The sequence below is a fragment of the Ursus arctos genome, unplaced genomic scaffold, assembly GCF_023065955.2.
Source record: "Ursus arctos isolate Adak ecotype North America unplaced genomic scaffold, UrsArc2.0 scaffold_5, whole genome shotgun sequence".
NCBI classification, from domain to species: Eukaryota; Metazoa; Chordata; class Mammalia; order Carnivora; family Ursidae; genus Ursus; species Ursus arctos.
This window is the reverse complement of record NW_026623067.1, coordinates 68622479-68634589: the sequence shown is the minus strand read 5'-3', so window position 1 is coordinate 68634589 and position 12111 is coordinate 68622479. Positions and strand designations below refer to the sequence as shown.

Here is a 12111-nt window from a genome sequence, read left to right as displayed (position 1 = left end):
CAAGATCAGGAGTTGCATACATACTGTAGTGACTGAGCTAGGCAGTCGCCCCTGGAAGAGGAAATTCTGCCGACAGACAGCTTTGGACTGGAATACCAATTCTTCCCTGGGTCTCCAGCCTTCAGCACTATCCCCATCACATTTTGGATGTCACAGCTCCACTATCACATGAGCTAACTCCTTAAAACAAATGTGTGTATACATATCTAGTTGGTTGTTTCTCTGGAGAACCCAAATACAGAAACTGAACCATTACCTGGCCTCTACCACTCAATATACTTATGCATGCGTAAGACCCAGCTAGCTGAAGCCTTATGATGGGGCGATTTGTGCACCTCTCCCAGGACAGGCGAGCATTTTTTTCCCTCATTCACGGAAAATCCTCAAATACTTTAACTGAGGAAGACAAATTTAATAAATCAGATGTTTTCTACCTAGACCTTGCTGGTAATAGCAACATCTGATACATGATGTATTTTACTTCAGAAAAAAAAATCATTTAAGACTTGCCAGAAACTAAAATGTTTTTATGTCTTACTGATTCTGAAAACAATACAAGATAGGTTCTATTCCCATTTCCTCGAAAAAAAACGAGGACAGCTAAAATTGTAATTTAAAAGCAGAGATTTGAACCAAGAATTTGAAATCATTTTATGAACACTAAACTCTGGTTTTTACCTTCCCAAAAGTAGAAAACACCTTAATGTTCCATAAACACGGAATGACATCTGATTCATCAGTGGATAATCAAAAAAACAGTGACATGCAAGTATAGGGAATAAGCTGGTCAGTCATAAAAATTTAATTATATATCCATATTTAAGTAGTTATTGCACAGTTATTGAAGAGTGTCAAGATAAGTCCAGTCACAAACTGAGAGAAAAAAAAAGTTTTTAAGGTTCCAGCAAATCAGCAGTTTTTAACACTGGGGGTATACAGGAAATCTAATGTTATGGTGAGGACTAATTTAGGCAGCGGTTTTGTTCTATTAAAGGATGTAGAACCACCTAGAGTGATTTTTCAAGAATCCACTTTCTTGTAACTACTCTAGTTTTTAAATATTGATTTAAAAACTACAGCACCCCTAACCACCAAAAAGTTGAGAGCTCAAATGGACCACCAGTTTACCTCTGCTTTACAGCAGCGTTCTTTTAACACCAGTGTGACTGAACTAGGACTAAAACATTCAGCAACTACCTTTTTTCTGCCCCCTACAAAGCCCTAGGAACTAAGTCATTCTATTTTATGCAACTAGCAGCATTTCACTACCCATAATATAAATTTGAGTCACTGATACCATTACTAATCAGAGCCATCTTTCAGTCCATTTCTACTAAAATTTCAGAATATACTTGGAATATTTCCATATTCTGTCTTACATGCTATTACATTTCATTTCAAATATTCTACTTTTATTTAGTCTAAACAAGACTAATATTGGTCAGTAGCAAATTTATCAAGGCAAAATTTTAGTTTTAGATCACAGGTCTGGAGAAAAAACAACTCTTGGGACTTCACTCTGTATACACTACTGGTTTTCCTCAGGATTAATTATCACTCATAAAGAAAAACTATTTTACTGCTTCAAAGTAAAGAAAACTAAAAGTACACTTCTTCCATGTTTTCAAATAAAAAAATTACTATGGGTCAACAAAGTCAAGTTTGCATTTTATATAACATAAATTACCGAAAAGGTCCTGACCTAGTAATCAAAAATTAAATAAAACCTCAAAATCTAAAAACAAGAAACAGGCTAAATCAGACACATATTTTGACAAAATAAACTGACCCTGGAATATTTCCCAAATAAAAAAGCAAGCACAATTATTACATTCCACTTTTCAGAGAAAAGGCATTAAGGATTCATGCCATAAGTTTATTTACAAACATATTGAGTATGTTCAAGATTTTGATCCATTTTTCAAAGAGACTGCATCTCTTAAAATGTTCCTTTCGACATCTGCAAATAAAGACAAAAAGTTAGTGGCATTTAAAACGTCTCATTCATTAAAAAGAGATCATGTAGTTTCACTAACATATTGTTTATCAGTTTACGACTGGTACATCAGAAAGCGTTTACAGTATCACGACTTTATTCATACTGATTTGCTTCATCATATGTACCGAAGTCTTTCCACTGTGGATCACTTGGATAAATCATTTCCCTTATAAATTAAGACAAAGTATTTTCTTTCCAAACGTATTTTTGGAATTTATCCTCATCAGCCCACAGAGCTTCCCGTAATGTTGCTTTGAGGAAAATTCTGATTACAATTAAGCTAAATCAATCTTTTCTTCTCACACAAAGTTATCTGCTACCGTTCCCACACACAAGATTGGTTCCCGCATATACAGACATATATTGCCCTCAAGACAGTCTAACCAGAACTCTACCTGGTTAGGAGTGTGAACTGTGGAACAAGACTGGGTAAAAATGCTGGTTCACCATCACTAGCTACTGGGCAACTTAACATCTTTGTGTCTTAGATCGCGTTAAGTCACCCACCTCACAGGCTTGCTAGGTAATGAAATGAGATTAATGTAGTGTGTCTGACAACAGTAGTATCCAATAAAAAACTGGTTTTCAGACAAAGAAACATCTGTCTATAGGTTTATCAACCTGCCTGCACCAATGCCACATCTACACTAACTTCAGAAATAGCCCTACACTGTGTGTGTGAGACTGGGGGTGGAGGGAGGGGAGGAAGAAAGAAATATAAGTGAAAACTTTGCTTAGGGAAGATTAGAAATCTATTAATTACCTGTTTAATGGATTAATCAAAACATCCTTATTTCTTAAGCAGTTGGTGTCTTACTATAAAAAAAGGTGCAGCAAATCCAGATCCAAAGAACAAAGTCATCATAAGTAGTAGCCGCCACTTGTTTTCCACTGAAAATGGCAAATTCTGTTGGGGAAAAAAAGAGCAAGCAACAAAAATGGAACTTCAAATCATCTGATTTTATAGACTATGTAAGTACACCGGGAATGCTAATATTTTTTTACATAATCAGGTTATGTATGCCATATACCATCTTTTAAAACATCATTATGCTTGACATCCCATGATCTTCACACGTAACACTACACGGTAAAAAAATAACTGGGGTTTACTGAGCACCAGGCAGTGGTCCTAGCAAGTCAGGTGTAAGACGGTGCTAAGTTTTCTTTATTTTAGAAAATCGAAAAATTTTAATCTCCAGGAGAGTTATTTTATAAATAGAATGCATTGTTCTAGTTTACGACTGGTTAGAAACTAGCCACCTAATAAAGGCACACGGCAATGTTAAATGCACTACGAAGTTTGACTTTTTCATAACCAAGAAGCCTTACCATGTAAAACCCTTTCTCAGCCCTTTACTACTAGGCCTCGATCATTGGAGTACTTACTACTAATTACTCGATTTAATCTATTTACACCTGAAGCTAAACACAACCTAAAGAGGTTTAATACTTCGAATTTAGTCAACTAGTTAGAGAAGGCTGGACTCACAGCTACAGGCCTCACATCTTGTTTCCAACGACCTTCACTCCGAGTCCGGTGACCTCTAGTACAGCGTAAGGCACAAATACCTGCAGCCTTGGCCTCAAGGACCCTCCAGATCCTGGAGGACGCAGAGGGGAGCACTAGGGCGGGGTAGTGCCTACGGCTCTTCCTACTCATTCCTCTCCACCGCGACGGCGCGCAGCCAGGGTCCTGAGCTTTGGCCCTAGTTCAATGGGAAACTGGAATGCTACTCGACGAAACCGCTCACATTTTCGGCTTCCTATCTCCCTCTCCACGGCCTCCTTTGAGGCCTTGGAATTCAGCGAGTCGCAGCCAAGTGCCCCCTCCCCCAACGAAGCTGGGCCCCTTACATACTAACCTTCCCTGGGCCCTCCTCATAGTGGCTCCTACGCACCACAGAGGTTGTGAACCTCCGGATGCTCTGTCCCAACATAGCGCTGTTGGAAGTTCTGCGAAAGGCGCAGAGCCCTAAAACGGTAGAAATCGGAGGACCACACCGACACCTCCTCTTTTCGCGACCTTGTTCCTTGGTGTGTAGGAGTCGAAAGGGAAGATGGGAAATGCGGACAGACCGCGGAAAATGAGACAAGATGGTGGGACCCAAGGATTGTGGGAATTGTAGTTTATAACATCGCACCGCCTTGTCAGCTCTGAAGGATTATGGGAAATGTAGTCTGACGGGCGAGCCGGCCAGTGGAGGCGGGTGCGAGGGGAGCGGTGGCGGGAGGTTAGGGGACCGGAAGGACGAGAACCTACCGCGTTTCTTTCCGGTAATGATTTATTCAAACCTGAATTCTTGTCAGGATTTTTGGGACCGGATTCCAGAACGATTTTTCTGAATTTAGTAACGCAGTTTCCCCGAATTTATGAAACACAAAAATAAACCTTTCCCTTTCCTTTTTTTGGTGATTGATATATATATAATATATACATAATATATATTATATATATATCATATATATACGAAATATATTATATATATATCATATATATGATATATATATGATATATATATTATATATATATATATGATATATATATATCATATATATATATCTCATAGGTACCTGTAATTTGCAGTACTCTGCCAGCACTGAGAGGGAGGTAGGCTGTGATCGTATCCGAGGAAACAAAGCATAAACGCAAGTAACCAAACATAAGCAGTACAAAGGATGTCAGAAAACCGAGTTGAAGGGCTAAGGGAAGGATGCTTGAAAATATAGGTCACTGAATGGATCAGAATTAGAAGAGCAGAGCAAAGTCAAGGCCGGTATGGGTATGACATATTCGGAGTGTGAAAGAGAAAAGCAGCCTCTTACATCTGGAGTTAGCCTGGACTGGGAATTGGTGTTGTGAATGTTAACAATTTGAAAGAACATCAGCATTACACAAAGTTACTCTGTGTCAGTGATGGATCAAGAGAAGAGTAAGCTCACTCCTTTATCATATCTGAACATAGACAAAACATGAACATTGTTCAAGTAACAAAAATGACCAAACATCACCATATCCAGTCTAATATGATGAGTTCCCACGTCTTTACCAATTACTACCTTAACCTTGGATTAGTCTTTCTTCCAAGTGAAATTTAGTAAGATAGAAAAGTAAGAGAAAATAAGCCCAAATTTTGTAACTCTTGACATCTTTTTTTTTGCTGAGATGCCCATGGTTCCTCAGGGTATTCGGTCTCCCTTAATGCAGTGAGTAATAAGCCTAGCTTGTTTAATTATAAGTATGTTCCTGGTGATCTTTGACTAGTGGGAATCAGGAAGAAACCACTGATACATGAGGCTGGGAAAGTGGTATTAGAATAGATTGTGAAGGGTCCTACCAACCTAAGTTTTATGTTATTCATCTGTGGGAGAGCATATATTGTCTCAGATGGCTCATTTATACAGCAGTAGTAAATGAAATCTTGCTTTGAAAACTGGTATAAAATATATGCTTTAATCTTACATAGCTTTTTTTTTTTTTAAGATTTTATTTATTTATTCAACAGAGATAGAGATAGCCAGCAAGAGAGGGAACACAAGCAGGGGGAGTGGGAGAGGAAGAAGCAGGCTCATAGCAGAGGAGCCTGATGTGGGGCTCGATCCCAGAACGCCGGGATCACGCCCTGAGCTGAAGGCAGACCCTTAACCGCTGTGCCACCCAGGCGCCCTAATTTCCATCTCTTAACATTTGCTATGGAGCAAAGAAAAACTTTAAAGAAATTTGGCAATCTTCCATTTTTGAACAGGTATTGAGGTAAATTAAAGATGGCCACAGTATCTTTGTAACTCTTCCCCTTTGAGAGGTGGGATTTAAGTCCCCTCCTCTTGACTTTAGTGACCTGCTTGACCAATAGAATGCAACAGAGTAACCTTCTGAGACTTCTGAGTCTGGCTTATCAAAAGCCTTGCAGTTTCCATTCAGGCAACTTGGAATGTTTTCTTGAGAGAAGTCAGCCACCATGTAAGAAGTCTAACTACCCCAAGAATACCGGGACTATAAGGGAGTCCAAGCTAACCATTTAGAGAAGCCACATGGGGGAAAGGCGGGGAACATTTAGGGGCAAAAATAGACCAGATCCTCCCCTGGCTCTTCTTGCCATCCCCCAGCCTGGGCGCCAGATATATGAGTAAAGAACCCTTTCGGTGATACCAGCTACGGTCATGATTTGCCTACAGTTTTATGAGTTACATTAAACAAGAATTACCCAGCTGAACCCATCAGCCTCCAGAACTATAAAAGAAAATAATAAATGACTGTTTTAAGTTGCTAAGTTTTGGGGTAGTTTGTAATACAGGAGTACAAACCTGTAACTAGTATCATGCACAGTTTCTTATACATGTAGCCTAACAATCTAAATCCGGTCATAATAGTTGGCAAGAAAAATGTGAATCGCCCTAGAGAAACTTTTGATTCAGTATGATACTCTTTTGCTATAAAATGAATTTCAAGAGAAATGAGACATTTCACATATTGGTACAAAATAGGAAACATCTTTAGGGACATGAGGTTTACTCCAAAGTTATATTTTAAAAATAAAATCCAATTATTTTAAGTAGTGAGTAGGGTGTATATCATAGAGTGAGCAGTGTACTTTCTAGACTCATAGGAGTCTTTGGAGACTGAAATTACATTATATAGAACAGTATTTCTAAAAATTAAAGTATAATATTTGTCATTTCTCTCAACAGCTACTATATAGGATTTTAAGAACTAGGTTAGAGTTTATTTAGAAATAGATTGTTTAGTGAAGAAATTATGTTTCTGTCCTATGTTGAAAAACTCAAGTTAATATGTTTCTTTTGGTCTTAAGTTTTCAGAATTTCTCATACTGCAGAATTAAAGTCAGAACTCGGTGTTAGCTTTTATTTGAAATTTTACATTTGTAGGGGAAAAATAACACCTGGTTTTAGGAAAAGACAAAATGTAATTCCACTGTGGCAATGAGGGTTGGAAAATATTCTGCCAGCCTTCTGAATGATTTGGTGATGACCAACTGGATGAAAAAGTTCTGCCAAAAAAATGCTTACTTGATCAAGCTGTATATTTTACTCTTCCTTTTGTTTCACTGCTTTTGAATACCACTTTTTTCCTTAAAAGTATTTCATGTTTCTTATTGCAATTTTATTGTAGGTTTAAAAACGATCCATTTTTTGGATAGTGAGTAAGAGACAGCCAAAGGCTAGGTAGGGAGAGACGGGTAGGGGGCGATGTGACTAGGGTCACACAGTGGGCTCCATAATCAGGCTCACAGAAATCCTGGATGTGGAGAAATGTTACAAACAAGATGTTAACCAGAGAGAAGGGAACATAACAAATCCACCTTGTTTGTTCTAAATATAGACAAGATATTTTCATAATATTTACAAATCCACCTTGTTTGTCCTAATGTTAGGGACAAGATATTTACCAAGTTCCCTGGTCAGTTTTCTATAAAAGACTGAGCTTAAAAGCCCTCAGTGGCAACCCATTTGGGACCCCTTTCATCTAGAGAGCTCCTTTTCTTTCCTTTCTGTTCTCACCTTTACTTAGTAAACTTTCACTTCACCCTTTTTTCAGCGAGATTTATTCTTTGACTCTGTGAGACAAGAACCCTGCAACCCTGCAACAGTAATATAATTATTTGTCATTGAGAATTGCCAAGTATAGGTAGATATATTTTTACAAAATGAATACAGAAACTAACATTTCTTAATTTGAAAATCACTGATTCTAGTTATATTCATGTTTCATCTCCATCCTGACTTAACTTGCATGGAACTTGTTGTTACTGCTTTGAGCAGGTTTCTTTAAATTCCCCACGGCATCTCCTGGTTGTTTCTATAACTGGGATACTAAGTGATTAAATAGTTTTATTTACTTATTTTAGGGAAACATAATTTAAACGAGGAAGGGGATTTTGAAAACCAATTTGATGCATCATTCTAAAAAATCCTTTTTTGTTAGAGTAGAAGAAAAACAGAGGAGATACATGAGAGTAGAACCAGCTTTGTTACGTTACATGTGATGATTGTAAAGAATTGTGCAGATAAGGAGCATCTGGAAATCTTGATTTATAACCAGGCCCATTACTGCTGATCAGTGCATATAAGCTGCTGCTATATTTTGATCTTTCAGGTGAGATCGCAGGAATCAGGTCACAGGCACTCTGTTCCTCTAGACAGTGGGCTGGCAACTATATGGTTAATACAGTCCATCAAGATGTGTCTGTTTATGCTGTAAGAGTTTTTGTATTTGGCTTTTCAGCTTGAACTTACAATTACGAAAAATGTGTATTTCTTGAGAATATTTCTGCAGTTGAGTAAATTATTACCGAACTCACCAAACAGTTCTTTTAAACGTTTCAAGTAATTATAAAATTATTACACAAAGTGGGTTAGGCTTCATTTCCAGTTCTCTTCACATCTCTCAATTTAAGTTAGACCCTCACTGAACAGTCTTCTAAAACTGTGTCACTGAACGTGAGTTGTGCTCAGCATCTTCTCACTACTTTGTACTAAGGGATATTATAAATATCAGGCTTACGAATCTCATTGCAGGGTTTACTGTGGAGATTTTTTTTTTTCCTTTGAGGATGTGTTTCAATATATTTCACATCGTCATTTTTATGAGGACCCACAGGACAAATTTTTCTCTGGTCTTAGAACTAGAATAAACATGCTTTTCCTGGGTAGCTGACTTGCTTTTGCCTTATGAGTACTGTGAATAACAGTCTTCATTGTAATTTTCTCCTTGTACTGGTTCCTAGGATCCTTAGAGCCAAATGTGTGACCCACCTTTAGTGGAGACGATGGATCTATTATGTTTACTTCACTCCCAGCTCCATCTTCTTTTTTCAATTTATTTTCTCTTGTTTCACTTTCCTCCCCAATTTTAAATTTATTTTATCTTGTTATATAGTATGTGTCTTTGTTCTATACCTCAAATGTTTTCTGGAACAATATCAGCCATGTAAATAAACTAATAAATCATACATTTTTCTCACATAGCAAGTTGTTGTAGTATTACTTACTTTGTCAGTTTTTCTCTTTGCTCTTTGGAGCCTGGGCTTGATAAGGTAACTAAAGCTAGCTAACATAACAAATGATCCCCCAAATTTTAATGGTTTATTACAATGAAGTTTTTTTTTTCTAAGTCACAGTCTGATTCAGATGTTCAGCATATGATCTTCCACATGGTAATTCAAGTGTCGTCATCCTCTTGTGCTCTGCTCAAACCTCTGGACTGACCGTGCCTGCCACCATGCTAAGAAAGAGAAAGAGGCTCACACAGGATTGTTCAGGGACCAGGTCAGTAGGTGGCATGCACTGCTTTTACCCAAATTCTATTATCTGAATCAATCATGTGCTACCATCCAGATGCAGGGGGTCTGAGGAGTTGAGATTTCTGTGTGTCCTAGAGGAAACTGGAAATGCTTTGGTTGAACATATAGCATCCCCTCTCCAGAGACCTAGTTTCTTGCTGAAATCTTATAGAGTGCCTCTATAAGAATTCGATTTCCAGGGGTTATATATATTCTTGGAACTTGGCTAAAGTGGTTGTAAATTGTCATAATTGTTCTATAATCTCTTGTTCTTGCACATTTCCCCAGAGTTGCACACTCCAGGCAATATATTATCACCTGGAATCAGACTAACACCGATTCAAATTCACAATCTACCCTAATTATTTAGCTTTGGGCAAGTTGCATGATCTTTTTTCATCTTTCAAGTAGGGCAATAATGTTACCTACTTTATAGCGTTACAAGAAGGATTAATTGAAATATATGCTGCTTCAAAGTGTTACGTTAGCAAATTCCCTGTGACATATGTCACTTTTTAATTAACTTTCTTCCTCAATGGTCTGAAGTATACAGGTCTGAAATACAAAGAAGTTCATGTTCTATTAGAGTGTAAGCTCTCTAAGTGCAGCAAGTTTTGTTTTTTTCTTATCCCTTATGTATCCATCCTAAGAATCCTCCATAGAGAAACTCCTTGAAATGTTTGCTGAAAACAATGAACAAATTATGTGGCAGTTTCAATTTAAATACAACTACTTTGTTTTGAGTGTGAGATTATGATTTAGTTTTTCAAATCCACATTATTGAGGCATTAGTAATGTGCAATAAAACATGTCAATTTTGAGCAGGCTGTTCAGTGAGTTTGACAACTGTATACACTTGTTAACCAATGCCACAATTAAAATAGAGAACATTTCAATCACCCATAATTTACTTTTAACAATGAAATAATACTTTAAGAGGACTGACTTGTTAATTGCTTCTGAGCACCCTAATCTTTGATGCCTGGATATTCTTAATTAAAGCCCAAACTGCACACAGTCCTATATAATTTGACTCTACTGCAAAGTTTTTTCAACAGGGGACAATTTACAGTATGGGCTAGATAATTCTTTCTTGAGGGTAATGTCCTGCACATTTACAGGATGCTTAGCTACATTTTTGGCATCTACCCACTAGATGCTAGTAGCATTTCCCCTCTGAAGTTGTGACAACCAAATTTGTCTCCAGATGTTACCAAAAGTCCTCTCTGCTCGCAAAATTGTTCTGGGTTGAAAACCACTGCCCTATGGCTATCTCTTCACAGCAGCATGAGTCAACAGAACATACACTTGGTCTAATCCAGTCCTTCTGCACTTGCTGAGATCCATCTGGAGAGCTGCAATGACTCACCCTTCTCAACGAGAGAAGGGCCAACTGTTTAGCATCGTGCAGTCTGCTGGCAGAGTGCCCACTCCCTTTTCTGTCAGCAGTGTGTGCTATCCACTGCCTGCAGTGTTGAACATTTATAAGCTTCCATTGATCCTCCCCTCTGTTCCACACTGTATCAAGGGCAGATGGGAAGTGATAGTAAAGCTCGCTTTTGTTTTATTCCTATCTTGTGAATCTGTGTTCTCTGAGAGCCACTCATTTAGAAGGTAATGAACCTATCCTTAGTTCTACCTTTAAAATAGACAATTAGTTTTTAATTAAATGAACATGTGTGCTTAGCACTCTATCTGGCAAGTAGCAATGCTCAATACATAGCAGCTGTTATTATTACTTCCATACCACTGATTGTGCTGCTGTTTTTCCCTCTTGTGGGATCACTCCTACTTTCCTCATACTTGCTATCATCAGCTTTTGTATTAAGGTTGCAAAATCTATGCTCATATGTCCCAAAGATACCTTGTCAAGCCACCCAGGCCATCAAGGCACTCCTACCCTCCTGGCCTCGTGGGTCACTGATCACACATTTCCCAGCTTTTCATGTAAGGTATTTTTAAAATCAGTTCCCTTAGGAAATTCTATCATCATTTGACTGGGAAGGAACTTCTTCCTTGACTGGGGCCATGAGGAAGACCATCCTTAGAAGGAAAAACCCCAGACATTCTGTCTCTGATAGTTTCCTAGTTTTCTCACTGTCCTTGTCTGGAAGAGCTATGACGGAGCTCCGTACTCAGACCTCATGCACTTTTTGACTAACAAAGTTAAACAGAGCATTGGATTAAAAACATCTACTACAGTTCATTAAAGATAAATAGCAAATTGTTAAAAAGAGAATATAAAAATGTGAGACAGAACACCTCTCTTACTTAACGAGGACATTAGAATATCGTTCATTGTTGTGAGAAGAACCTGAATGATGCAAGAAACCTTGAATGTGAGGACTATTGAAGTGTAGGTTATTTTTATTATTACTGTGTTATTTGTAGATGTATAGGTTATTATCAACTTGGAAAAGTTTTGAAGTCGTTGCTGAACAAGTCTGAATTTTGTATTCTTATTCCACAGCTATCAGCATTAACGTAGCTTTTGACACTTAGTATTCAGGGAAGCAAGATCCAAAATCCCTAGAGCTCAAACTATTGTGTCACTTGGTATTTTCCAAAGTCTTTTCAGAAACTCATAAGCAGAAATTGGAGGTGTTTTTTCCCCCCTCTTTCTCTTTGCATTCCTGCTGTAGAAATCCTATCCTGAAGGAAGGAAATGATAGGAGAGGGTAGAGTTAAAGGTAATTTATGGTGAATAAAAAACAGGTGATGAATTAAAAGTTATAATAAAAAATTATTATAAAACAAAGTTCTTTTCCCAGGACACGGGTTTTTACTGTGTGAAGTAAAATAACTGATGTG

General features: G+C 37.8%; 1 protein-coding gene and 1 non-coding gene across 2 annotated transcripts; both read right to left on the bottom strand.

Annotated features, from left to right (window-relative positions):
* Nucleotides 1-772: 772 nt before the first annotated feature.
* Nucleotides 773-4093, bottom strand: LOC113255131 (cytochrome c oxidase subunit 7C, mitochondrial). The gene is made up of 3 exons (XM_026498662.4): nt 3865-4093; nt 2763-2906; nt 773-1960 (listed from the first exon to the last, which is right to left on the bottom strand). The coding sequence occupies exons 1-2, from the start codon at nt 3937-3939 to the stop codon at nt 2790-2792; spliced, it is 192 nt and encodes a 63-aa protein (XP_026354447.1). The 5' UTR covers nt 3940-4093; the 3' UTR covers nt 773-1960; nt 2763-2789.
* On the bottom strand, nt 2062-2124 carry LOC113255428 (small nucleolar RNA Z39). Its single transcript, XR_003316301.1, has one exon. It is a non-coding gene; the product is annotated as a small nucleolar RNA Z39 (small nucleolar RNA).
* Nucleotides 4094-12111: the final 8018 nt, after the last annotated feature.